The sequence below is a fragment of the Rhinolophus sinicus genome, linkage group LG04 (assembly GCF_036562045.2).
Source record: "Rhinolophus sinicus isolate RSC01 linkage group LG04, ASM3656204v1, whole genome shotgun sequence".
NCBI classification, from domain to species: Eukaryota; Metazoa; Chordata; class Mammalia; order Chiroptera; family Rhinolophidae; genus Rhinolophus; species Rhinolophus sinicus.
Genome location: NC_133754.1, coordinates 138,077,631 through 138,104,197, shown reverse-complemented (window position 1 = coordinate 138,104,197; position 26,567 = coordinate 138,077,631). Strand labels below are relative to the sequence as shown.

Here is a 26,567-nt window from a genome sequence, read left to right as displayed (position 1 = left end):
TTTAACATAATGGATTTTAGTTTATGGGTGTGATGGTCAGTTTTGTGTGTCCACTTGGCTAGCTTCTAGTCCCCAGTTATGCAATAAAACAGTCATCTAGGGATTGCTGTGAAGGTACTTTTTTCAGATGTGATTTACATCTACAACCAGTTGATTTTTAATCCAATCAGTTCAATCAGTTGAAAGACCTTAAGGGCAGACTTGAGGTTTCCCTGAGGAAGAAGCAATTCCACCTGTGGACTGCTCACCTGATCCTCGAAGCTAAGCATGAACTCTGGTGCCATCTTGAATCTTCCCCTTCCCCTCACCCCTGACATTCATCCATCACCATTCCTTCTCCACTCATATTCATCCCAACTGCCACTAACCTTGTTCAGACCTCTACTAAATCTTATAAAAGTGTACACTGTCCTTACTGGTGCAATTGCTTCTATTTTATCTCCACTCCACACTTCAATTCACCATCTATACAATCAGTCCACTCCTTGTCAAAATGCAGCTTTATCGCCTCTGATTGCCTCAAGGAAAAAGAGTATATCTTACCATTTTTGTACACCCAAGGGCTTAGTAAAATACCAGACTCAGAGTAAATGTGCGGTAAGTAGGAGTACATTCTCCAGGGCACGAGAAGCATAGATTCTTCTCAGTTGGGCAAAGTCTTTCTGGGTATTATCACTAAGGTGAAACAGTCACTAGAAGTCCTACACTGCTTTTGGCTCAATGGTCTTTTTGTTTGTTTTTAAACAGTTTTATTGAGGTATAACTGACACACACACAAACACACACACACACACACACACACACAAAAACAAAAAAAACCCTCCATATAGTTAGTGTGTACAATTTGATGAGCTTGGACATATGCAAACACCCATGATACCATCACCACAATCAAGGTAACAGACATATTCACTACGTCCAGAGTTTCCACGTGTCCCTTTGTGGGGCTTTGGGGTTTGTTGTTGTTGTTGCCAAAGTGTCTTAATTTTAGAGAGTCAGTGAAATCTGTGGAGCCTATCCCTAGAAAAACAATTTTGCACATAATTTCTGGGATTTCATGAGCTTCCTAAAATCCATCCATCCAGGGAACCCCTCCCCCATTATGGTCCAAGGACCCCAAGTAAATGATCCATGAATAGAACCAAATATCACTGGTCCAAGTTTGAGTTTAATTGCCTCTGGTTTGGGTCTCAGCTTCCTTTCCCTTCTTCATTTGTTAGCTTTTTTTCTTTTTTGTACTACCCTCCAGCATCCATATGACTCCGAAAGACTGGATATACTAATAACTGAAAGATTACTCCGCCTACAAGAATATTCAGTTTTAAGGAAGGAAAATACTTCCAAGAACACTGTTGTTCTGTTGTCAGTCACACTACATTGTCTTGGATCGCAGGTATGTGATATAACAATGCTTTCTACTGAAATAGCTACCCTTTTACCTCTGAGGCCCCGTGTTTGCCTTTCAAGCTAGCTGTGAAGATGGAGAAGTGGAAAAACCAGGGAACTGTAACTTAAGCTAAGTCACGAAGCAATCCATGGCACTGCTTAAAAGAAGCCCATGCCTCCAGACGTCCAATTCAAACACAACTCTAAGGCACAGCCACCTGCCCAGTATCCACCGTGAAAAGTTTTTACATTAGGCTTATCCAAGCCCATGTGTGAAGTCACCCTGAAAATAAATCTTCACAGCTCAGAAAGCCAAGACACAAACAAATGGGAAAATATTGCCCATGGGTATCAAAGACAAAACTCAACTGAAGCTGAAAGGAAAGACAAGAGAACTAGCAGAGACAGCAGTAACTGAACAAGGGAAACGGCACTGGAGAAGCACAGATGAAGAGCGAAAACCTGAGAAGGCCAATGCTGAGCTATGTCATGATATTTTAGGACGTTATATTTAGGCAGCAGAGAATCTGAGCTAAATGCTTTTATTCCCAAATCATTTTCATCAAGAATCCACAAAATCTAATAAGAGAAAGGGAATGAGAAGCTTAGGAGGCTTCTGTCTGTCAGTCAATCAATCATAAAATGCAATTACCTAGGAACTAGTTCCAGGAGGCGGCTGTGTTCGGCTCTGTACAGCCGGAATTGCTCATTAAAGCGTGTGTCAGAGGGTCCTCATTCCTTACAGAGTTGGCCAGAGCTGTGCCAAACACACCTATTTTTTTTTTTTTTTTTGGTCCCAATTAAGAATTTTCAGGGGGAATAAAAATAAAACTGTTTTGCCATGTCAGACCAAGTATTATAACGTAATCAAGAACAATATAAATACCCATAGATCCCCCTCTTGCTTTCAAACAATGGAACCTAAGACTTCACTCCTAAACAATCTCTATCACTCCCAGAGAAACTCCCAGATACCATGTTCCAGAAGTATTCTCTGCAAATTTATCACCGTATTTCTCCTACTATACTGAAAGCAAGTGTTTCCATGAATCTCTTGTTGGAATGAAATCTCCAGGAGGGCAAGTTCAGGTCTTGTTTTTAAGTCCTCAGAGCTGGAGCAGGGCCTCACCTGTGAACCACAAATGCTGACCAGCTGAGTGGTTTTCTTAGGTGCAAGATGTAAGCTACGCATTTCGCTGTCCAGCATCCAGTCCCTCTAATGCCACCATGATGGAGGACAGACTGCAGAAAAGTGCGATTATAACAATCTAAGATGATCCTGACATCTATTGCTGTGCTCTTAGTTGCACTGGGTTCTTTTAAAAGAAGCTCAAACAGGAAGGTACAGTATTTTGACTTAAGCAGTACTTTTAAAAATTTTGCAGCTAATGCATTTTTCTCATTTCTAAAGTGGACATTTGAATGAATGTGTGTTCCTCACCATCTCACCTCAATAGGTCCCCCTCTTTAACTCCATATCAACTCCCTCACCATTTCCTTGCTTGCATTTAGGTGACTTATTTTCTGTTTATCTTTTCTTTGCCGTTGGACTTCACCAAGACAATGTGGCTCTATGTCTGTCTTACACACACTTGCACGTATGGGTCTAATCCAGTGCCTCACACATAAAAGGGGCTTAATATATATTTGGTGAGTGAAATAAATGAAATTCCTTGAGATTGTATTTCTCAAATAATTTACTGGCAGAGTAGTTTGATGAGACGCTCTAGAGGAAAAATAAGATTATTTTGTTGGCTAAGTAATTTTGAGCAATGTTTAATGTTATCTTCCTTCTGGAATATTGGTGTATTCAAAGCTCTGGGAATGCTTGAAGGAGGAAACCACTGAACATTTTTTAATTCAGCATTTCCCAAATTTATGAGAACAAAAATTTTAAAAGTAAAATCTAATGACATCCTGTGGAATGAGTTCCAAAGAACACAGTTTTGGAAACACTGTTTTAAGAGCTAAAAAATATACTGGGGTACTAGGCCCAGAGATGCTAGTATGCATTTTTCTGTATTTACAAAGCTAAAGACAACTTCTCTGATCTCTCCAGAAAGGAACACTAGCTGCTTTTCTCACTAGCTGCTTTCTCTCATAGAAAGCTGCCCCTGCCCCTCCACTTTCCCACCCCCAACGTGAGTTCTCAATTCCTTCTTAATAACTCTAATCACCATGTAGCATCAAAATGCTCTCAAAAGCATAGCTGGTTTTATATTGGACCTGCTTAAAATAGAATCCCCCAAAACAACTGGATTAAACTCTAAATCAGTACTATAGACCTAGGGTTCGCTTGACTTATTTTTTTCACTAGTTATTATTAGTTACCATACTATTTTGAACTGAAAATATTTGTTTTACAAAAGCATATCCAGAGCCTCTCTTGAAATCAGTTACTGTTAACTGAGGCATCAGGATATTCAGGCACATATGTCTCACCATTGTTTTGAGGTGCAATGTAAATAATTTGTTACCAATTGTTAACAAGTATAGAACTTAGTGACTCACTTAATTAAAAAAAAAGTATTAATGCTGTTTTAATGTCTTTCCTGTAATAGCATCACTCTTACTTGAATTCCAGTATGATTTCTTAAATGGAAGAGGAAGGGAGGGGAGCTAGCTCATCCTGAAATGATACATCCATGGTATGTGCCTATTACTGACATTCCATTAAGAGGTGAAATGATTTTTTAGTTTATTCCTGAACAGGGAAAGAAGGAAGGAAGGAGGGAAGGAGGGAGGGAAAGAGGGAAGGACAGAAGGAAGGAGGGAGGGAGGGAGGGAGGGAGGGAGGGAAGGGAGGGAGGGAGGGAGGGAGGGAGGGAGGGAGGGAGGGAGGGGAGGGAGGGAAGGGAGGGAGGGAAAGGAGGGAGGAGGAAACTGTCAACATCTGGGAAGGCCTCTGATTATGTACCCCACTTGTGCATGTCATATAGATGATAACAGAAAACAAGTGAAAAGTGAGCCTCACTAGCTCTTCTAATATATGCTTCCATTTAGGGAGATATATATATATATTTACTTACTTTTTAAGATTCCAACAACTGCAAGCAAGGTAAACCTATGTGGTACTTAATGAAATTGTTTTTAGTTTTGAGTATATATGGCTCTGAACAGATTCCAAAGCATTTCCAGTTCTACATGAAAAAGAGTTGCATTAAATAGGCTGCTCTATTTTTGCCAGAAAGCTATACAGAGTTGTTCTCTAAGTAGGAAATATTAATACATGTTACATTCACACACTTTCAAAAGCTGTGCTTGGTTTATAACAGCTTTTGTTGAGGTCACAAAAGTGAAGGTCATCAACTACGGTGGGTCAAAGGTGAATGTTTAGCAAACATTTAAGGAATCACACCCAAAGTTTCGAGTCTTTGAGGAAGTGTGAAGTGGATGAAAGATTCATGTCATCTCTAACTTTTGGCCCAGCATTCTTTGCATTCTCTTTTAAAAAGTCCATTTCGATAACAGGCCAGAGTTGAAGGAAACCCCCCTGCTTATGGCACTTGCAAGGTGAAAATAAAACATTCTGATAAAGCTCACAGCCTTGAGGAAAATTTCAAGTGGCTTATTGCCTTAATTTTCTCTTATTTTGCCACTCATTATCAGACAGAACTGAAGGACAGATTCTGCCTTTTGCTCTGCAGGTTAGATTTTATGCTCACTGGAGACTAGCTAGTGACTTGAGTATTTCACTACTCATTTATCTGTGTAGCCCTCTATTTAATGGACTCAAGATCTGCAAAGTGCATTCGATGGAAGAAGTCTGTACATCAGCTGATGGGTTGTGTGTGGGTGTACACGCATTAGACAAAGAGAAAAGTTACTCCGTGCATGCGATGAGCCAAATTATCCCAATTCCTTTGTAGAAGAGTTTTTTTCCCCTCCTCCTCCTTCTTCTTTCTTTATATAGCTTAAATAATATTTATCTGAGATTTCAGGTTCTTGGTTTTCAGTAGGAGAAAACAGGTGTGGGGAAGGGCTACCTGCTTATAAGGCCTGGCTTATAAGACCTGTCTCTCCTAATAAACATTTGTCTTACGACTGAAGGGGCCTTGTCACTGGCCCTCATTTCAGAGAAGGGGCTCAGAAAGCCAGCAACATTAAGACCAAAATAATGTCACTTAGTGTCTGTGGGACAGGGGATTTTATAAAAGGATTAAAGGGAGGGTATATTAAATGAGTCCATGACTAACAGGGTGTGACAGAAAAGGGTTTTATTCTTTTCAACAAAACAATTCCCTAGGGGTGGGACCATTACTCCACTGTGCCTTTATCACCTTGGAATTTTTATGGTTATTTTTGATGAATTCACATTTTTGTAAAGGCTTTTTTGAAATGATGCCAGGTTTCCATTTTTAATTAAAGTCGTAAATAATCTTAATTCTGCCTTAAAAGGTTTATTGTTTCTTTCTTTCTTTCTTTTTTTTTTTTTTTATTGCTGCCAGGAAATATTTCAAATACCAAGCCCTGATGTGAGTTAGCAATTAGAATCTCTCCAAGGTCTAGTAACAACATTGTACCATGTAAATATTACACACTAGCAGACCAGCACAAGGTTTGAAAATGAGAACTGACTGATCTCAGGTTTATTAGCACTGCTACTCCTGGGAGTGACATTTCCTCTTTTTACTGGGTGGAGCAACTTTCGTCATTTTAATTTCCAAAAATTAATCCATCACAGATCCATACAGGATTTTTAAAATCTTCAGGTTGACAACACAGGTTAAAATTCAGAAAGTAAACACAGTAGATTTGTGGCTAAGGACTAGGCAATGAAAGTCGGCCAAATCCAATTCAAAGATTTGCAGAAAACAGAGTATGCATCAAAAGCTAATCATTGGAGAGACTGTACCTCATTTTACATATGATAAAATTACGAGAATACAGTAATATTGACATTAGATTATAATACTGCTCCTTGAATGTGTATCCTCGTTATGTAGATTGTCTATTGAATGTTGTCTACAAATTGTCTATAAATTTATATATTGTAGTCTCAAAGTCTGATTTTCTTCTTAAATGAATTATTTCAGACTCTTTCCAAAGAATTAATTAATTTTAAAAAAGAATCTTTCCCATAACAAAACTACATTTCCTGTATTTAGAGGTTGAAGTGTACCATGTTTGAACAATAGAAACCACTAACATTTCTGAAAATATACATTATGTTTCCATACCTACTTTCAATGTCATATTGTTGCTTATATTTGTCTAGACATGGGACCTATATGCTGTCACGTCCATGACAGCTGTTACTATCTATGAAGGCGCTCTCCAATCTTATGATAGGTTTGCCACTGTCGTAAAACCTCACACCTTTGGGAATGTTGGAGGTAGAAAATAGTCATAGTTAGGGGGAAAACATTCTTGGCAAGAGGTTTTTTTGGTTGTTTGTTTTGTTTTTAACAGACACAGTCTATCACTTCAAGTTTATAAGTCATACACAGATAATGACAAAAATCATTAGGCAATGGGCCTGCTGAACACAGTTAACAGTATGCCACAAGAATATCAAGCATCTCCTTATAACTTTATTTATATTATTAATACATGTAGGAGTTCCTTTGCTCTTAAAGTACAAGAACATATCCAATCCATGTCAAACAATCATCTATTGTTAATACTATTATCTGTTGGTAATGATCATCTATTATCAATTTACTGGGATTCTAATTAAAGAGACTTGACTCTATAAAATAAATGATTTTACCAACTGACTTACAAGAGTGGGTGTACAATTATGAATATCTATCATATCTTTCTAATTGAACATTTTTCTAACTCACAAGAAAGAGGTCAAATTATTTCCATATATGAGCCCTCAACTGGCATTGTGTTAACTAACATCTCTCAAGGAAGAAAAAGCTCAAGTAACAAGAAGCCATGAAAGAAGGCAAGATTCTAGTGAGCTAGAAGTCATGGTGACCTGAAAACCATGGCCATGGGTTTCAATCATTTGAAGTAAGTTGAGTCTTAAACTTCCCTTAAATTTGTTATGATGGGCCCTTAAATGAATCTGGTACCAATCTAAACCCAAATGAAATACTCAAAAAGCCAAGATCAGGTCAACATATTTTCTGCCATCATTAGAAGAAACATGTTGGTCCCACAATGTACAAACTCAATTATTAGGAAATGCCTTGAAAGGTATTAAGCTCCTCATCTCTTGAGATGCTGAAGCACAGCATGGCCAACCATTTGCTGGAGATCATATGACGTCGGAAGAACAAGACAGGTGGGTTGACTGGTTGATCTTTAACATTTACTCCAAATCTGAGATACTATGATTTCTATGAACTTTGAAAGATGCATTAATCCCTCATTGATGTCCAAGTAATTTTAGGTTCAATTCCTTTCTCAGATTTTCAAACACAGTACCTATTAAGAAACATGTTTTTTTCTAAGTTTAATGTTACGAATGCTTCTATACACGTACAACCTCATGCTAGAGATTCACTTACCTTGTTCACCAGAGCTAAACTGATTTTAGCCAATTAATATTTTATGAAAAAGCACGTATCTCCAAAAAGGATTTCTGTTGCTGTTTTCCCCTATTCAATTTTCTTATTGTTTGGATTTAATTTCCATAATAGTCTTGTGTTACTTTCCAGTTTAGGTAACTTACACTAATTTTCTGATTCCTATTATACTAGCTCTCCCCAGAAATTCATTATCTGGCTATATTAGCTATGCAAACCATAGCCTTGCTAATACAGGCAAGACCTTTGAGATACTGAGCGCCTGGCTCCAGACAACTGCGATGAAGTGCGTATCGCAATAAACTGAGTCACAGGAATGTGTTGGTTTCCCAAACCATATAAAAATTATTTTTACACTACATTACAGTCTATTAAATGTGCAATAGCATTATGTCTAAAAAATGTACATACCTTAATTTAAAAATACTTTATTGTTAAGAAATGCTAACTATCATCTAAGCTTTCTGTGAGTCAATCTTTTTGCTGGTGGAGGGTCTTGTAAAAAACACAATATGTGGAAAGCACAATAAAGCAAAGTGCAATAAAACGAGGTATGCCTGTATTTCACGGAAGACTTCTCTCATCAAAGAGTCTAAAACATGTTAAACCTTGAGAAGTATAAGAATCTTCAATGCCCTGCAGAAGCTCCCAGTACTGAAAGAAGAATTTAAATGTACTTTTTCTGGCTGGATAACTTCTCTTTTAAGATTACCTTTTTCCTTGCTTGTTGATCTTTGGAAGAATGTGCCTTCACATGCTTTCTTAGGGAACTTGGGTCTGTATAGCGTTTGGTGCATCCTGGAATTTGACAAGCATAAGGTTTCTAAATAAGAAAGAAAGAGAGACATAGCTGTGGTTAAATCATAAAGGTAACTGGGGAAGTTACTCAAAGACTATTGACTTCAGACCATGAACTGTTAGCAACTGACTGATGTGAAATGCTGGGTAACACTTGGGCATTTTATTTAGAAAGCCAGTACGTTTTCATCAAGGCAAAAAGGAAAGTAAGCTTTCAAGAAACAAAGAAATGGCCTATCTTTGATGATTTTTAAGAAACTGCTATAGAGTGCACTCTTACCAGGAAACCTCTTGTAGCATTTCTTAATGTAGAAATTATTAGTAAGCATCTCCAGTCATACTTACAGTTATGTTCCCCTGAAAACAATCTTTGGTACTGTCAGAAACTAGGAAACACATATTCTTTAAGAGGTCAGGTATAAAGAAGCTGTAGAAAAGTCCAGAAAAGACTGGGAATGTTTCAGAAGAAACCTGATTCAGAAAGAGAGAGGGGGAGAATTAAAAGGGAAAATTAGTAGAAAGTGAATAGGAGACAGTAGGTTTCAAACAACAGACACATGAAAAATCAGCCAGAGACACATTAACGTTATTATTACTTGGGCTAAACCTGGTGCTAAACCTGGGTTATGTAAATAAGTCCTTGGCTGAGCGTGATGAGAACACAAGTTTTGGCTACTTCATTCCCCCATGCTCCTGAGATGTGATGTGTGGAGCCTAAGGCTGAGTCTAGAATCTTTTTTATTTTTGTATCTCTCGTGATTGGTATACGATAATTAGGAATGAACGAATGAATGCACTACACTTCGATTCAAATTTTAGCACCGATTCCTACTGTAATTAACAAAAATCACAGCAAGGGTTTGAGAGTATGACTTTTAAGTTGTGAAATAATAAAAAAACCTATGTTTATTCTAAGAACTAAAAAAAAGTCATAACATTAACTGTGTTTATAAGATGTAGTAACAGTCACTCATCTACCTAGTATCTCATCAGATATGACAGCTGTGCCTACATGAGGCGAAATGTAATGAAGAGAACTGAAATCCCATCTCTAAATAGGATTTTTACTTTAGAAACTTGATGTCTTATTGACAAAAAAAAAATAAAAAATTCAGATTTAAAAAAATATTTTGTTCCTGTTTTCATGTGCATTCTTGTCATTTTGCTGACCAACATCTATGTGGATTATATTATTTGCCCTGTTGAAAGTCATATTTATGATTCACTTTTTCTCTGCCATTTTTGATTCCAAGAACAAGGAAAAATCATGAAGGTATAATTTAGTTTGACACTCCCAATTCAAATGCTAAGTTTGATTATCTAATGTATTTGTTCATTGAGTAACTGACTGATTGATTGAATCGCCCAACAGTTCTTATGCTTCGATGATGTGCTGAGCATTTTGTTACATATTAGGGATGTAACAACGAACAATGGATGAACCAGGCTCTCAATATCTCAGTTTTTGCAAAACAGTGAACCAAATATGGGTTGAAGTCATCTGCCAATGAGTTTCCACTGGGTAAATAAAGGGTTTTTTTAACCTGGAAATCTTTTCTGGATTCACACGTCTTTCTTGCCCTAGTCTTCCTTATCCTGCCCTGGCTTTAGGGGAGCAACCAGCCAATACTACGTTGTGACCAACATAAGCTCATGTCTTGTGCATTACAGGAGATGTTGCAAGTAAAAAGAAAAATCTTTGGGCATATTAACATGTTATAGAAATCCAAGCCATTACTATTACCATGGTCACTAGTATTTGGGTTGGAAAGGTAAGAAATGGGTAACGTCATTCTGTTATTTGATTTTGAGATGTTCTTAAAGAAAGCTTGAATTCTCACCATTCCTTCCAGCTGGCCTTTACTCTCTACCTGCTGTCAGCCACCTGGGATCAGTACGCCCAAATAGCAAAGTAAGGGGCTGGTCTGGGTTGTGCTGGTGTGCTGGTCATTTTCTCTCAGACTACCTAAGCTTTAAATGGCATGCTACACTTCACCAAACTGTATTTTTCATTATTTTTAATCTGTACTGTAAAATTACTTCCGGTTTGAATACTAAGAAGCTAACAGAAAAATGAATTAATAAAACTGTTCAGCATTAGAATTATGAACTCAGCAATCTTTAAGGGAAAGCCATTTTTCTGTAAGTAAAGAATCCATTTAGTTGAAGAAAGATACTTTATGCAAAATTCTGATGGCATTAGCATGGAGTACTTAATAAAAGGGAAGGAGCATCTAAATTCAAGTAACAAATTCTTCAACTACAGTTTGCTTTATGAAATAAATGTTTATTTTCTATACGATTTTAAAAGAGTTTACCAATTTGTTAACCACAAAAACAATTTAAAGGGGAGGTAGTTTGGATCTTAAAGGAAAACTGACGGTTTTAAAAGATTTACTAAAGAAATTATTTTTAAAAATAAAAATAGCTGAGTTTTAAAAGCTACTGCATTGAACTGAATCATAAAATTATCATCTTAGGTAACTTTCCTCAAAAGTTTTAAAAAGGGATATTTTTTTTAAATTCCAAAATGATTTTAGAAAATGCTCTTAGTTTGATAAGCTAAAATTAGCTCAAGCAAAGGAGGATTTTGTAGAATTGTTAACACTTAGCCTCACAATAGTTCTTTCAAACTATAGATAACTAGCTAGAGTAGAAGCAATTTCTCAAGACAATCTTGTCTCATGAATGTTCATTCTTCCATGATAAAGTTTAATGACAAATTGAAAAAATTTATTGGATTCTACCAAGACCATTTTAGACATACAAAATAGGGCATTTTAACATAATTTATTCTTTCTCCTACTTCTACCTTTAAAAAATACTGCTATTCACCAAATTTATTCATTTGATATTCTATTCTGTTGGTCCTAAAATCACTGAATTCAATTCAGCTAGAGCAGAAAGGGTCCATCTCACACCCACATTACTATAATTATATTCCAGATATTTACTAGACAGGCAAACCATCACATTTATGTATATTAGGAGATAATGTTGTTTAGAAGGGTTACGTGACATATAGCTAAAATGACATATCAATATGACTAATAGAGACTAATATAAAAGTTAATAAATATGTCAACTATAACATCAGAAGAATCTTAAATATGTATGAGAAGGTATGTAGAAATAACAGTATCTTTTCAAAATTCAAATTCTGGTGTAGTTTAATAATAGACATCAGAATGTTAACACTGAAAAAGTACTGTCATGAATACATTATTTGCAAGAATGTGGATTAAGAGATCTGAGATGTGTATAATACATTTATTCTAACGTCTTTGTTAAGTGAAGTGAGATTACATATAGTCTACCTGGCCTCATGTAAGGAAATGGCATCAAAACCTGAGAAATGCAACAGAGGTCAATCAACCTAACTGAGAAAATAAAAGAGAGAATCCTAGAAAAGGTATTTGCAAATGAACAAAATGTTGCAGCATTAAGAGGGTTAAGGTGCAATAATGAAAATCAATTGTTCTCAGAGGATTTATGTCAATGGATATGTGGCCGTCAACACATAGAAAACGTGATGAAACTGAACCCTTGGGAAAGAGTTGCTGTTTCGTTTTAGATCACTTAAAGGTGAAAATACCAGGTGGTTTTCAAAGCAAAAGTCCAGATTCACTCTCCAAAACCATGCTAGCTTTAACCGTTTTATGTCAAGAAGAAAAGAACCAGAGTTAGAAAAAAAGAAAAAGGGCTTCCTATCTCAAGCAATAGTATATATTGTGTATCTTAGTATATCTTGGTATTTGAATACTTATTTTAATGCCTAATCTGTAATGGTCATTCTCTGTACTAAAATCTATGACATAACAGCCTCTAGACTGCCTTTGTTTTGTACACAGAGGGAAAGAACCCCTTTGTCCCAGGCAGTTAGTTGTAATATTTAGGATACTTGTGACAACAGAAAAGTGAGGAAAGAGCTAAACAGAGCCTCTCTGGCCCTTTACCCGGTTCTATTGCTGCCCTTGGCATTGCCCCTATAACCTGTAGACCATAAAGCAAACACTTTCACCATCCCACTATCAAAGAGGCACTTCCTCACACCGGGGCTTTGGACTGGAAGTTGGAAAACTCCTGCCATTCTTACAGTGTCCAGATGTGTCCTCTGGTGCTTGGCACGGTCACTGGAGTTACTGAATGCCTTCTGACATCCCGGATGCTGGCACAAATATGGCTTCTCGCCTGTGTGACTCCGCAAGTGAATCTTGAGATTTTCGAGCCTTGAAAAGGCCTTCTTGCAACCTTCAAACTGCAAAAAGAAAACAATTTGGGGTTGTTGAGAAAGACCTTGAATGCTTGAGTCTGAGGGACAGAAAAAGAAAAGTCCTTAGTTTGTACTTAGCCTAAAACAAAAAAATAAAATGAAATCCAAACAGTAACAAATACTACTTCTAAAAATATCCATATGTTTATGTGATCTGCATTTTTCCACTGAATATACATGCTACTTTCTGTACCAGAGTTGGGTCCCAAACTGATTTCTGTGATTACTTATGTCAGAGAAAATTCACTGTGAGCCATCTGGCTCCGTTAATAAAAATACAGTAATGCAAGTCTTAAAGATTTATTGAAAAATTAACACACTTTTCCATTTCCAAATTGGTCTAAATTGAAGGAATCAGGAAGGAAGAAACTTTTCACAACTAATAAACTAACAAGAAAAATCACAGCGATGTATGAGAAAAAAGGTGAATTGAAGACCCAAAAGTTCAAGATGTAAAAGGCACGTGTCTGCTGAATTATTATGGTCATAAAGTTCCTTAATTGTATTTTAAGGGGTTTTGTACTCCCAATAGATTGACCTTGTTGACATATAGGGTGATGCCAAACCTAACGAGATAAAGTTTTCAAATATGCTTTCAAAAAGGTACTGAAAGACAATTCATTCAATGCTAAATCATTTTTCAAATAAAGTGATGGTTTTATTTTTATTTTTTTAAAGAAATTTTGTTGCCTCGTTCAATACGACAAGAATTGAAAGTGAAAGACTGAAGATTTCAAAAAATGCTTCATTGGTTTACCAATAATATTTATTGACGGTAATAGTTACTTAATGCCTTCTGGGGGCAAAGTATCAGCTACTGTTTATTAGCTGGTCAAAGTGGTTCTAATCCTTGAAATGCCAATCTAATAAAGAAAATGTGTTACAGAAAGCCTATAAATGAAGCATAAAGGTGAGATGGGCATTTATCCTTGAACTCTTTCACAAAATTTTAATCCATTTGAGTTCCCTCTGCAACACACTTACAAATATGGAAAAACTAACCAGAACAAAGCATAATATGTTTAAAGCAAATAAGAAACCTTAGAGAGGAATGTGGGGGGGGGGGAGGGGCTGGATACAACAGAATATAAATAAAGAAGGTAAATTCAAGATGGCTTCCATTCAAAATTAGCGGGTATAACTTAATCTTACTACAAGTAATTTCATAAAACTCTGGTTCTCTTGCTTCTTACAATAGATGATGGAGTACACTGTTCACGAAGGGGGTGATCCCGAGATGGCTAGGTTTTGGTGACTTGAATTTTCATTTTTAAGTAAAGAATGAACTAAGGAGAAAGAATAGTCAAGTATATCATAAATCTAAGTTGTCCAGATTTTGCATGCTGGGATATTTTAAGAAATTTTAGAAAGTTGCACTTATTTTGATTGAGAGTTATACATGTTTCACAGACATATGTTGGTTTATTTCAATTTTGATATTTTGCTTAAAATAATTTTGGTGTTTTCCTGATTTCTATTTCACATAAAAATAAATATAGCCTGAACAGAAGATGATTGCTGACGAAGCCAACTACTTTTTCAACAGAGTGAAAGATACAATGCCATGTCACTAGAGGGAGAGAGGAGTTAAGGGGCTTATTTTTGGAAACAGGTTTGCAAGTGGGTCCTAAACTGGAAAAGAAAGGGGCTCAAAGTTAACCCCCAATTCACAGTTAAGAGGCCTCTGCTGACCAAACCTGTTTTTAAGATTCTCTCTGAATGACGACTCAGAGCAAACTCCTGGAGCTCAGTTTATTTTATTTGGAATCACTTGGTGGACCACACTTAGGTCTAAAATGAGCTTGTGGTTTTGGACACATCAAACCTGTAGCCTAGTTCCTAGCAAGGCTCTTTTGTAGGGTGGACACCATGTTGGGGCCAGCTCCAAGGGTGCGTACACAAACCTGGGTAGGTCCCAGCACCCACTTCCTTCTACAGTCCCCAGATCTTGGTAAGAGAGAAGGCTGCATTGTTTCAACACCAACCAGAAATGGAGAACCACTTGAGAATATACTTGCGAGGTTTCTATGAGTACCGGACAAAGAAGACCCCTGGATCTACCACAGTGTGAATAAAGGGATCCCAGACATGTGCTAGAACTAATTCAAACTGTCCACTGGATCAGACACTAATTGGATGTACGCTAGCATTTCCAAGGTCTCTCTCGTTAAATGTCCAAGTAAATGTGCAGTAAAATGTCCAATTAAAAGTCAACTAACTTATTATTGCTGTTAACAGAAGAGATGATCAAAGACCCAGGGGCTTGTTCCATTCCAAACAAGTCAGTGAAAAGTGAATTACATCTCAGAATATCCTGACCATTTTTAAACAGCAAAGATGGAGGAAAATATGAGCACTCAGGCTGAAAAGGACAACAAAGAGCTTATCTGTAAAATCATGAAAATCTAGCTGATCGCAGATGTTTCCTCTGTAACAAGCAAGCCAGGAGACAAAAGTATTTGTAGTGCTTATACTAGCATAGTATTTTCAGAAATAAAGATTAAGAGTGAAGGGGTTATATAGATAAATGCAAGAGAAACAGAATTTCATACACTCAGGGGCTTATAATAGATACCACACACTCACTCTCATTGAAGAAATTCACTTGAAAAAACCATGAACCCCAAACCAGTAAAATCAGGCACTGAAGAACCGACAAATGGCTTGGTGGGGGACCCTACCACCCAACCTACCAGGTGTGTGCAGGGTGCCATACCTGACTGAACTTGCCACACTAACAATTCCGCAAGAGGAAAGAGGTGCTGTTAATTTCTCTAATGGTGTCTGGATGAAACAAAGCAAACAATTCTGTAATGAATCATTATCATTCATTATGGGAATAACCCTGTAATTCAACACAAGAATTTCCTCTCCCTCAGGCAATTCTACGCTTAGATTTATATGTTCAATTAAATGCAAATGCATTAAAAATAAAGTAACACATTTAGGTTTAACTACAAAAGATTGTTACAAAATACACCAAAACTGGATGCTTTGGGTATTTGGGCAAATGGATGCCTGTTTTCCTTATTATTTTTTTCATGTTTTCCAACTCTTGAATGTGTGAGTCTTACTTTTGTAAATGAACATCTACACCTAGACAAGTGAGAACCATAGGCATGTTTCCTTGGTTTGGCCAAATGTTTTCTCATCGAGGTTCCTAAAGCACAAGGTCCATTCTGAGATCTAAGGTCCAAGTTGTCACCTGACTGCTCCTGCCACTGCCACCAACCAATCCCCACACAAAAATGGCCAATATCCTAATCTCAGGTCTTCTTTTACCTGGACTGGCAATGGAACCAGGAAACGAGCGTAGGACCCAGTGTCACACAACTGGGTCACCAGGCCTGAGGTAACCAGTACTTCAAACACAGGCCCAGTCTGGGGAAGATGACAGAAAAACCAACCAACCAACCAAACTCTCAGAATCCAACGGGATAGCAGAAAGAGGAGAAATAGAACACAAAAGAGAGACAAATGCAGGATGGTAATGTGGGAGGGAGTGATGGTGGGAAAGGGGTCTCGTATACATTAATAATTTTATTTAAGTAACATTCTTTTGTTCCAAACAAATACTGAGTAAGCTCTATGAGGATGGTGCTATATGTTAGTCATTGGAAGGAACAGATGAATGAAACTCAAACTTTAGTCATGGGAAGATGGAAGCAAGGTCAGTGTGTATGTCCAAGCAGGTCCTATAATGAACCTTGAGCAGTGATTCTCAAAGAACTGGTGCTGGACCAGCAGCAGCAGCGGCATGCCCTGGGAACCTGTCAGAAATACAAATTCTCTGGCCCCACCCCAGACGTACAGAACAAAACCCTGGGGGTAGGGGCCCAACATTTTAGTGTTAACAAGCCCTGCAGGAGATTCGGATCCTACAGTCCCAGGGGAGTTTAGGAATGCCATTCATATTGTAATCACTGTCGCTTTTCTTAAGAAAATTTCCTGACAGAAGTAAAGTGTCTCTAAATTCACCCATTTTGACTGGGACAACAGTCCTATGGACTAGCAGCAGCCCTGGACTGGAAAGCAACATCTCCATTCCAGGGTTAAGACGGAGTTATCTCCACTTGCACAGCAAATGGGACAAAATCTCAGAATGCCAATCTTGTACTAGAGATTCTTTAAACTCCAGATTGTTTAATCTGCTTCCAGGCAGATGTCTGGTTCTGAAATAGGTATGTCTGCAAGTTCCCTCAGTGACCTCCTGACCAACAAAACGTCCCACATTTCTAGTGCCCATTACATTCCCCTGTTGAGAAAAAGCACTGGAGGGGAGCCATGGTTTTCCACTTGAACATTTCAGTGGTTTTACAGACACAGACAAGAACTACACATGAAACTGTAAGTCGCAGCACTTTAAATCTCATGGGTTTTGAAAATACTGCATTGCATGAAGCCTCACTGAGAAATCTCTCCTTAACTCTGAGGCTGTTTTCAAGTAACAAACTTTAATTAAAAAGTGTAAGTTGCCTCAAACCCGGAGAACCTTAGCTTGCACCACTGCTAATTTAGGAGATTATTTCATATTTAAAGGATTACAACTGGACGGTAATCACCACCTATATATATTGGCTTGATTACAGATTGTTGACATTAAGTGGCATTAAGACGACCTTTGAAATATTACTTTCCCTTTCTATTAGACGCTTTTGTGTAAGGTTCTGAAAATGAAAGGCTCATTAGACACTATTAAAATAGGATTTATTCCATATGTGTAAGCAATAATCAACTAGAATATTACTCCCTCCCCTAATCAGCTCCTCAGAGTGCTAAAGAAGCACAAGTTCATATTCAAAGCAACAATAACAGCAAACCTTTCCTGATCAGGTTTCTATACCATCACTAATGTCAACAAAACCCAAACAGAAAGGACTCTATGATGCAGGACATGCTTTTTTAAAAATGTACATCTGATTTCATTTAAGTCTCAGTGTTTATGATCCTTGGAAGTACACATTTTTAGTTTCATCAGTTAAAACCAATTAATCCCATCAGCAATGGCTGATGCTATGATACGATATGCTGTGCAGCACCCAGAATTGAGTGATGAGTTATATGTTAGTTTATGTCTTTTCCATTTACAGCCCAGAGACAACAGAGATGTGAAGGCATTGGTGGAAAGGTCAGCAAATATTTCTAATGCCATGGATATAGTCATGGCGACTTCCATAATAAACCCAAGAGTTCAAGTCCACTTGGATTATGGACATACCTGCAACATGTGTCAATGAAAGATTGCTTCTCCTAGGACTCAGAAAGAGAGGACCAAAGCAACAGCCGAGGGCCACTGCACACACCTGAGAAGAGGTGAGAAATCTGACTCATGTATTTAGCAGAGATTTAGAGTTTCCTTCTAGGACTGTGCTCCTCAGCTTTATGGGGCTCGTGAGTGACCTCAGCTCCTTGTTAAAATGCAGATTCTGATGCAACAGGGATGCAGTGGGGCTGAGATTTTGCATTTCTAATAATCTCATCGGTGAGTCTTCTAAATGTTGAATGGTCAAAGATTACACTTTGAGAAGTAAGGTTCTTGGGATCATTCAACTACCTTTAGGTTGAAAATGTACAGTTTGATGAGATTTTATTTTTAAGAGATAAAATAAAATAACTACAGCAAGAAGAAAAGAATAAAGAGCTTGCTTTTGATGAATCAAACTGTGGCAGCTTTGTCCTTAAAAGTGTGGAAGAGTAAAATCTAATTTTAAAATTTAAGTTGAGAAGATAACAGAAAGTGTTGTCTGGGAGGGAAAAAAAGCAGAAGAAAAGTCAGAAAAAAGGGGACAAAGAATCAAAACAGACTGCAGAAGCACACTAGGGCCATCTGATTTTGTTTCTTCTTCAGTTCCATCCGCATTTGGACATATGGTTCGCCTTGTGCCACCCTGTGGTTTCTGTTCCCAGTGCATCCTTATTAGAACGGGATGCTCCAGCAAATCTTAATATTTACTGCATCAGTTTGTAGAAAGTGCTACATAAAGGGATAGAAAGAAAATAATGTAAATGTTTCGAAGCTTTTAAAAAGTATCCAGTTCATGGAGTCATTACACTGAGTAATAGAATTCCTTCCTCTCCCTGTCTCAGAATAACAATTCTGCAGTGAGGAAGACAATAGTGCAGTGTTCTCCTTTGTGATTTTACTCATGTTTTTAGTCTAATCCCCCTTTTGTCCATAACAAGACAACATACCCACAGAGAAGGAGTTTCCATGTTTCTTTTTGGTTGCTAAAAGGTAATATCTGATTTTATAGTATTTCAAAGGTTCTACCCAGAGGAATAGTGGCCTCGTTGGAAAATTATTTCAAGCCATGGCAGGGTTACCCCTGCCATGGGTTAATCTGAGAGTTCTCTTAACTTCAGGGAAATCAGTGCACCCCAGACTGCTTTTCCAAAGGTTCCAAGTAGCTAAATAGATTTGCGCTTGCATTTCTGACAACAGCCTTCAAAGTCTCCCTGCCCTTTGGCTTGAGTGGGGCAGCTGGAGGGGGAAGAGACTATAACGTGACAGTTGGGCATCAGTGAATTATCCAGTTCAGTGCATGCCACGCATCTGGCGTTCTGAAGTGGCCTATAGTTCTCATTTATCCAGAATTGCTGGAACTATTTAAAATTTTGGAGATTTAATATAAAACCCTTTCTGTAATATTTTCCTAACCCATCATAAAGAGATCCCAGTTACTGTGCTTTTCCTTGTTGTTTTGGAGTACAAAATGAATCTATTATAATAACTAGCTCATAAATACAACTTCCCTGGGTGGTTGTGCGTCTTGTTTTTGATTAAGAAACCTGTATAAAACCAAAGGTTACCTAAGTGCGCACTATGTATGTGTTTCTTATTGGTTTAAGGCAATTTGTTGCTTTTTAATATTTTGGGTCATGGGTAGCAGTTGTTCCTTAAAAGGGTACTCTAAATGAGGTGACAATAAATGAGGGCGAACTTAGAAAAACGAAAATGGAAAAAATATTTTTGAGAAGCCACATGACAATGTAGAGAGAAATATGTTATTTCTGTGCCAACATTTGAACCATATTAAATTTTTATGGAAATTATGAAGTGTCTGGTTTATAACAATTGAAAGGAGCTGGGACAAATGGAACCTCATCATGGGCATTATATTTACAACTGGAAAAAAGAATACTTCACAGTGCAACATTGATATTTAAGATGTATCACATGGCCCTTTCCAGTTATTCAACAAATATAAAGTATCATATATTATTCATGTCATTATCAATACAATGCCAGAAAACTACAGTTTTAAGCAAATTATTTCTGTGAGTGGGTAAATAATAATAATTTAAAAATGAGTTGTTTGGGGTTGTTTAGACATAAAAAGTTTTGCCTGATATTTTGTTGTTGCTGTTTAGTAGTATTGATTTCATGCAACCGCACATATACACCCACCAGAGCATGTATACTTAGGAGGTTTACAGTCAGACCTCTATAAATGCACTTTGATTACATGACAAGAGAGCAGGTATATTTAAGCTATGTAATTGGCCCTGCATAAATATGTCTAAAAGCAATCACATTATTTAATTTTCTATGTATCTGTGTTTCTGGTCACCACGTAGCCAGCTATATTTCCATATACATATATCCACACAAGCACAATACCTCTAGGAAGTATATATAAGCACACGTATAAAAGCAACTGTCAGATGTTTTGCTACTCTGCATTAAATAAAAAATTTTCAAACGCTTTTAAGTACCAGTCTATATATTGGGTATTGACTTTCTTGCACATTCAGCATTTTATTAGGCTCTGTAGATGACACAGAAGAAACTGCAGGCTCAAACCTACATTTCCTGCATTCATAGAACATTCCAGGAGAATGATATATACCCAGAAAAACTGTGGACCCTGACCCAGCCTGCTCTAACAACTCTCCCCCCACAGCCCCAAATAATTTTCTACATGTTAAAAGTGAGGAAACTGAGAGAAAATGGAGGAATCATCCTTTGGATTTTAGGCATTATTTTTGACATTCAAAAAAAAAAAAAAACAAAAACGTCAGAAACATCCTCTAAAGCTCGGTTTCTCTAAAATGTCTCTCAAGTTTCAGAAGACAGAGAGAGATAGATGAAGTAAAAGAGAACTAAGTAAGCAAAAGGAAAGGAGCAGTGGAAAAACAAAGAGAGAGCGACTACAGATCAGAGCAGGGCTTAGCATATATATGCGCAGGCCTGTCCCCTCCTCTCTGTCCTCTCACCGCCTCCCCCGGGCTCCAGGCCAGTCCAGGTGCAGCTCCTTAATGAAGCAGCGTGCTCCTACTGGGCCCTGTGCCTCTGCGTGTGTGACTCGCTGTGCCTGGTGACATCCTACTGATCCTTTAGCTTGTTGTCACCTCCTCTGTGGTGCTCCTTACCCCCGCCACACACCTTGCCCACTGCCTCCCTAACGCACAGTTACACTGATTGGATTGTTTGTCTCCCCGACGAGGCTGTGAGCTTTCCAAGGACAACGGACTCAGTCTTATTAATCTTTTTACTGCCAGCACTGGGTACAGGGCTTGGCAGATACTCAAGTGACCGCAGATAATTTGCTAAATAAATGCTAAACAAAATAAACAGAATGAACTCTTTGTACAAAAGCATATTGATTTCCGACACTTCCTTGTGTAGTAGTAAGTTCATTAAGGACTTTTCATTAGGTAGGGCCAGTTACTATTTATGATGCCATCAAATGGTCAACATCGCAAAAAGCTATAAAACGCATTTATGGGTTTTGCTGGATTTTAAGGTTCTATAGAAATACTGTAAAATATATTTAATTATTTTAACTCTATGTGAGGAAACAATACTAATAACAAACGGGTGTATTTTTGTGTCTGTGTGGATGAGATGCATTAACCTCTTTATTGATGTTCTGAGAAATTTGTAGCAACACTAGTGAAGTGAGTGAACTATTTTTCTTACCACACCCTTTTCTAAACTTGAGCTAAACATACACATGACCCATTGGGAATGTGTTATTAGCAATAATTCAAGACACGTAAATGTGGGCCTTCTTCATACATAAAGGAAAAGAAACTGTTTTAAATTGCCCTTTAAAAGTTGAGCTAGTATGCTTCTCAAATATGCCAGGAAAGAGCCTCTCATCAGTGTCTCATGCAAAGAAAATCCTATATAATTCCAACATATAATCATGCCTAGCCCCACAGCTTTCTGTGCTGAGAGTCAAGGGGGCTGTAGCAAAGCCTTGGTTCCGCCTTTCCCACTCGCAGTGGACTGGCTGCCCTGTAACTGTCTTTGACCATAAAGATAAGAAATGGCACTGCTTGCCTTTAGTTTTATTAAGAATTGGCATGCTTGCTTTAACAGAACCAAGCAATATATTTATTTACTATGGTGTTTTCCAAAATGATTGCTGAATTCTGTCATCTCTTGACTGAGAAACTGTTTGCGGGTTGCAACAGAATGTATGATAACATGCATATAGCAACACAAATCTCCAAGATAAACTGTTTAAGTCAATTTGCTATCATATAAGCACATAGGTGCAAATACGTGCATATGCACTTGTGAATATAGCCATGGGCACATGCTTTAACACTTGCACACATATCCCACACAGATTCTGTAATAACTGTATGTGTTTAAGATCTGTGCACAGGGGTGTAGAGGCAAGCATGAATTTGCCAAGAGAGAAAAGGAAATTTACACACGAAGAGAATAATTTACCATAAATTGGCCCACACTGAGTTTATTCCAAAAAACAGAGTGCAAGATGCCAAATTTTTAATGGCTCTTACTATTCCAGATCTGGCCCTGACAAGCTTTGGAAGGGAAGCAAGTGGGCAGGAAAGATGGGATTAAAAAATTATATATCTTAAGCTTTTTCACTTTCAAGTGTAAAATTTCCACCACTCTGACAGGAGGAAAGAGAGCGGCAGGGATATTTTCTTGACACTGTGCTTTTCTCAACAAAAAGCCGTCGATTTTCATTATGCATTGCTTAAATATAAATTCTGTACTTGCTAAAAGTCATCTGTGACTGGCTGCTTAAAAAAAGAAGCAGATATGAAAATAACGGAACTCAAACCTGGCATTAGCCCTGGCAGCCATTACAAAGGTGTGAACTCAGAGTGATGCCTTCCGGCAGCTCCACAGTCCTAGGATTGACAATCTTTGGTGACAGCCCACACTGGTTCATCAAAACCACTCACTCATTTGCTTCCAGAGGGCATAGCTTCCAGTTTTCTTTCTTTCACAGCTGAGCTTCTCTGCATGTCTTTCCCATCACATGCCTGACAGGCACATAGCAAGTGCTCAGAAAACCCTCCATTTCTTCCACTTGCTCTTCTCCATCCCCGTTCTGATTTTAAACTCTCTGCCCTCTCACTGAGCCCTTTTCCTTCCAGGTTGTTGAGGGAGTTGCCCTCACATCTTGCCTCTTCTTCCGATATGCCCATGGTTCACCCGTGGGCAACAAACTGTCATTAAATCCATTAACTCATTCCAGTTATGACCTTTTCGGTTTTGAGACCAACAGGATATTCAATCACTGTATAAATGCAGAGTTTGATCCCTATAATTATTAGAAAAACGTTTTGGCTAAGAATTGTAATCTCAATCCCCTTGACTATTCTATGTAATGCAACTTCCACTCCTTTCTTTGGAACTTCGCTCCATTTATCACAAGAATGATACATAGGTCTACATAAAATTCTACCTACCATGTTTCCCCGAAAATAAGACCTAGTTGGACAATCAGCTCTAATGCCTCTTTTGGAGCAAAAATTAATATAAGATCTGGTCTTACATTATATTACATTATATGAGACCCGATCTTGTAGTAAAATAAGACGGGGTCTTACATTAATTTTTGCTCCAAAAGACACTTTAGAGCTGATTGTCCAGCTAGGTCTTATTTAGGGGGAAACATAGTACAAGGGTCAAGTTCAGGGTGAATGTGGACCATCTCAGATGTTTTAATTTGATGAGAACATTGGTCTATTGTTTAAAATAGTTGGCTTTTTCGTTGAATTTAAACTATGACTATTTCTTATTCTCCAAAGAAATTTAAAAATGAGTAAAATGTGTTGTTTCTAAGATATGTTTCTTCTTCTTTTTTTTTAATCTCCTTGGCCATCTTACAAAGCCAACAATCCTGACGTGAAAGTACTTAGCACACTGTAAATTCTCCATAAAAGTTAGCCACTATTATCATCATCTTTTACGCATTCAAATTATCTAGCATTATTATCCCAGTTTTACAAGTGAAGGGAATTGAGGCCTAAAGAGGGTAAGCTACTTGCCAAAGTCACACAGCTAGTAAGTGGCAGAGCTGCAACTAGAATCACAGCCTTCTGGCTGGTATTTAAGCAAGTATTTCATCCATGCACCCCCAAGAGAATATTACTTCTGAAGAGTTAAAAAAGATAAAGAAAGAAGCGTGTCTTGGAAGGAATCCAAATGCACTTTTTTTTCTGTTTCTTTACAAAATGAAAAATATTAGTGGTTTAAATTCACTGTAGCCAATAGGGTCAACTCTCCTAAATTATATCAATCATTCTCACCGAAGTCTGAGCATAGAGTAAAGTCATTAATAATAACTATTGTGAGCCTTATGTTCTTGGCATAATCTACCACTTTACTAGCTGTGATTCTCAAATTTTAAAAAAAAGTGGTATACATTTGTAAGCCACTGAGCTGCTTGGGATGCTTAGAAACAAATGCAAAGTGAGACCTGGCATAAAAAAGTCAACTTGAGTATTCTAGAAGGACCTCAAAGCTGCATACTCAGCCGATGAAATACTCTACAGCATGAAGCCTTACTCATTTCATCAAATGAAGGGGGTCCCTGAATTTACTACCAAGTTACCAACAGTGACAAAACTGGCTCCTTCTTAGATGCATACTTGGCGAAGCCTTTCTACAAAGTAATTTTACTTATGGAGGAAAGAAAGATGTCTTACAAGTTCCCATAATCTAATAGGTGCGTGATATATATTAGATGGTCAATAATTTTTTTTCTTTTTTTTGAAAACTGATTGACTGAATATTTGCCTAAATATTTGTCGTAGCACTTCTAATTCCATTAGAAGCAAAATTTCCAAAGAAAAAACAATTCATTTAACTCTTTTCCTTGGTTGGATATAAGAATCCAACCTATATGGCATCAGAAGGCACATGGCTATCAATTGTTGAACTTGGTCTAGACTTCTATGAGCTCTGGCCCTACTGCTTATTCAGTATCTCCATACTGATGGATCACAGGCACTTCACAGTAAATATTGCAGCACTTAACAAGGACTTTTTCCCCAACACAGAGTCTTCACTCCCTGCTCTCTATTTACCCAGCAGTGTAGGCCCAGAGTCTGGAAGTAATCCTCGACATCTTCCTCTCCCACACATCCATTTCTGATCTCCGAGTCCTCAGAAGTCTATCTCAAAAATGTCTACATCTCTCCATCAACATCTGATCTCCCTTAGTCTAAGCCACCATTCTCTCCTACCTGATCTACTTCAATCATCTCCTAACAGGTTACCCCCATCCACACTTGCCCCCACCCACCATCTAGTCTTCACACTGATGCTAGAGTTATCTTTTGAAAACTACAAATCTGATCACGTCCCTCAGCTGTGTCAAATTCTTCAAAGGTTTTCCATTGGTTTTTGGATAAAGACCAGAGCCCAGTTATGGTTTATAAGATCTTGCTTGATCTGGCTCCTGGTTACTTTTCAACCTTATCCTCACCTCACCTTCCTTCCCTCTCATTCCCTCAGCTTCAGCCACACTGATCTTGGAGTTCCTCAAAGGTGCCATGCCCTTTCTCACCTGAGGGCATTTGCGCATGCTATTTCATTTGTCTGGAAAAATGTTTTCCTTCTATTTTCCTGGTTAAATCCTATTCATCTTTTAGAGCTTAGCTAAAATATCCCCTTTTTCAGGAGAGCATTCTCTGTCCCCAAGCTTAGGTTTAGTCTCCCACGTATATGATCTTATAGCATCCTCAAGGGATGTGAGCTCCTTGAAGACAAGGGCCAGGCTGGTCCTTTTCATGGTGCACTAGTGTGCACCGTAAGCTCCCAATGCAGATTTGCTAAATTGACAAATAAGTTATTATGCATTAAAATGCAAGTTTTTTTATTTTTTATTTTTAAACACTTTCTTTTCCTCCCTCCCTCCCTTCTTGTCTTCCTTCCTCTTTTAAAAACTCTGTTTCTAGGGCTCAAACTCCACTCAGAATAACTGTATACTCATACGAACTGTGCTTGCTCTAACAAACAATAGAGAATACCATGTTTCCCCAAAAATAAGACCTAGCCGGACAATCAGCTCTAACGCGTCTTTTGGAGCAAAAATTAATATAAGACCTGGTCTTAAGTTATGTTAGATAAGACCCGGTCTTATAGTATAATAAGACTGGATCTTACTATACTAATTTTTTCTCCAAAAGACACATTAGAGCTGATGGTCTGGCTAGGTCTTATTTTCGGGGAAACACGGTTATAAAACATGAGTAGAACTTAAAGAACAGACCCTCAGGTCTGGAGAAAAAAAATACTTGTGAAGCCGTCTATAATTTCTAAGTGCTATATGAAATGCAAATGTTTTCTAGATTCCAACTGCACACACAGAAATATCTCAACTCATTTTGACAAAGTTATCCACCAG

The 26,567-nt window shown here is 37.8% G+C and overlaps 1 protein-coding gene across 5 annotated transcripts in view; it reads right to left on the bottom strand.

The window, feature by feature from the left end:
- The window catches only part of GLIS3 (GLIS family zinc finger 3), a 597,994-nt gene that overhangs the window by 91,930 nt on the left and 479,497 nt on the right, over nt 1-26,567 (bottom strand). For 3 of the 5 annotated variants that reach the window (XM_074330482.1, XM_074330481.1, XM_074330483.1), the window contains 3 exons: nt 12,763-12,924; nt 9,012-9,137; nt 8,581-8,691 (listed from right to left, as the gene is read on the bottom strand). In XM_074330482.1, the coding sequence (XP_074186583.1) occupies nt 8,581-8,691; nt 9,012-9,137; nt 12,763-12,924 (399 nt within the window). The remainder of the gene's footprint in view (nt 1-8,580; nt 8,692-9,011; nt 9,138-12,762; nt 12,925-26,567) is intronic. The other 2 variants (XM_019729930.2, XM_019729984.2) reach the window with 1 other exon arrangement.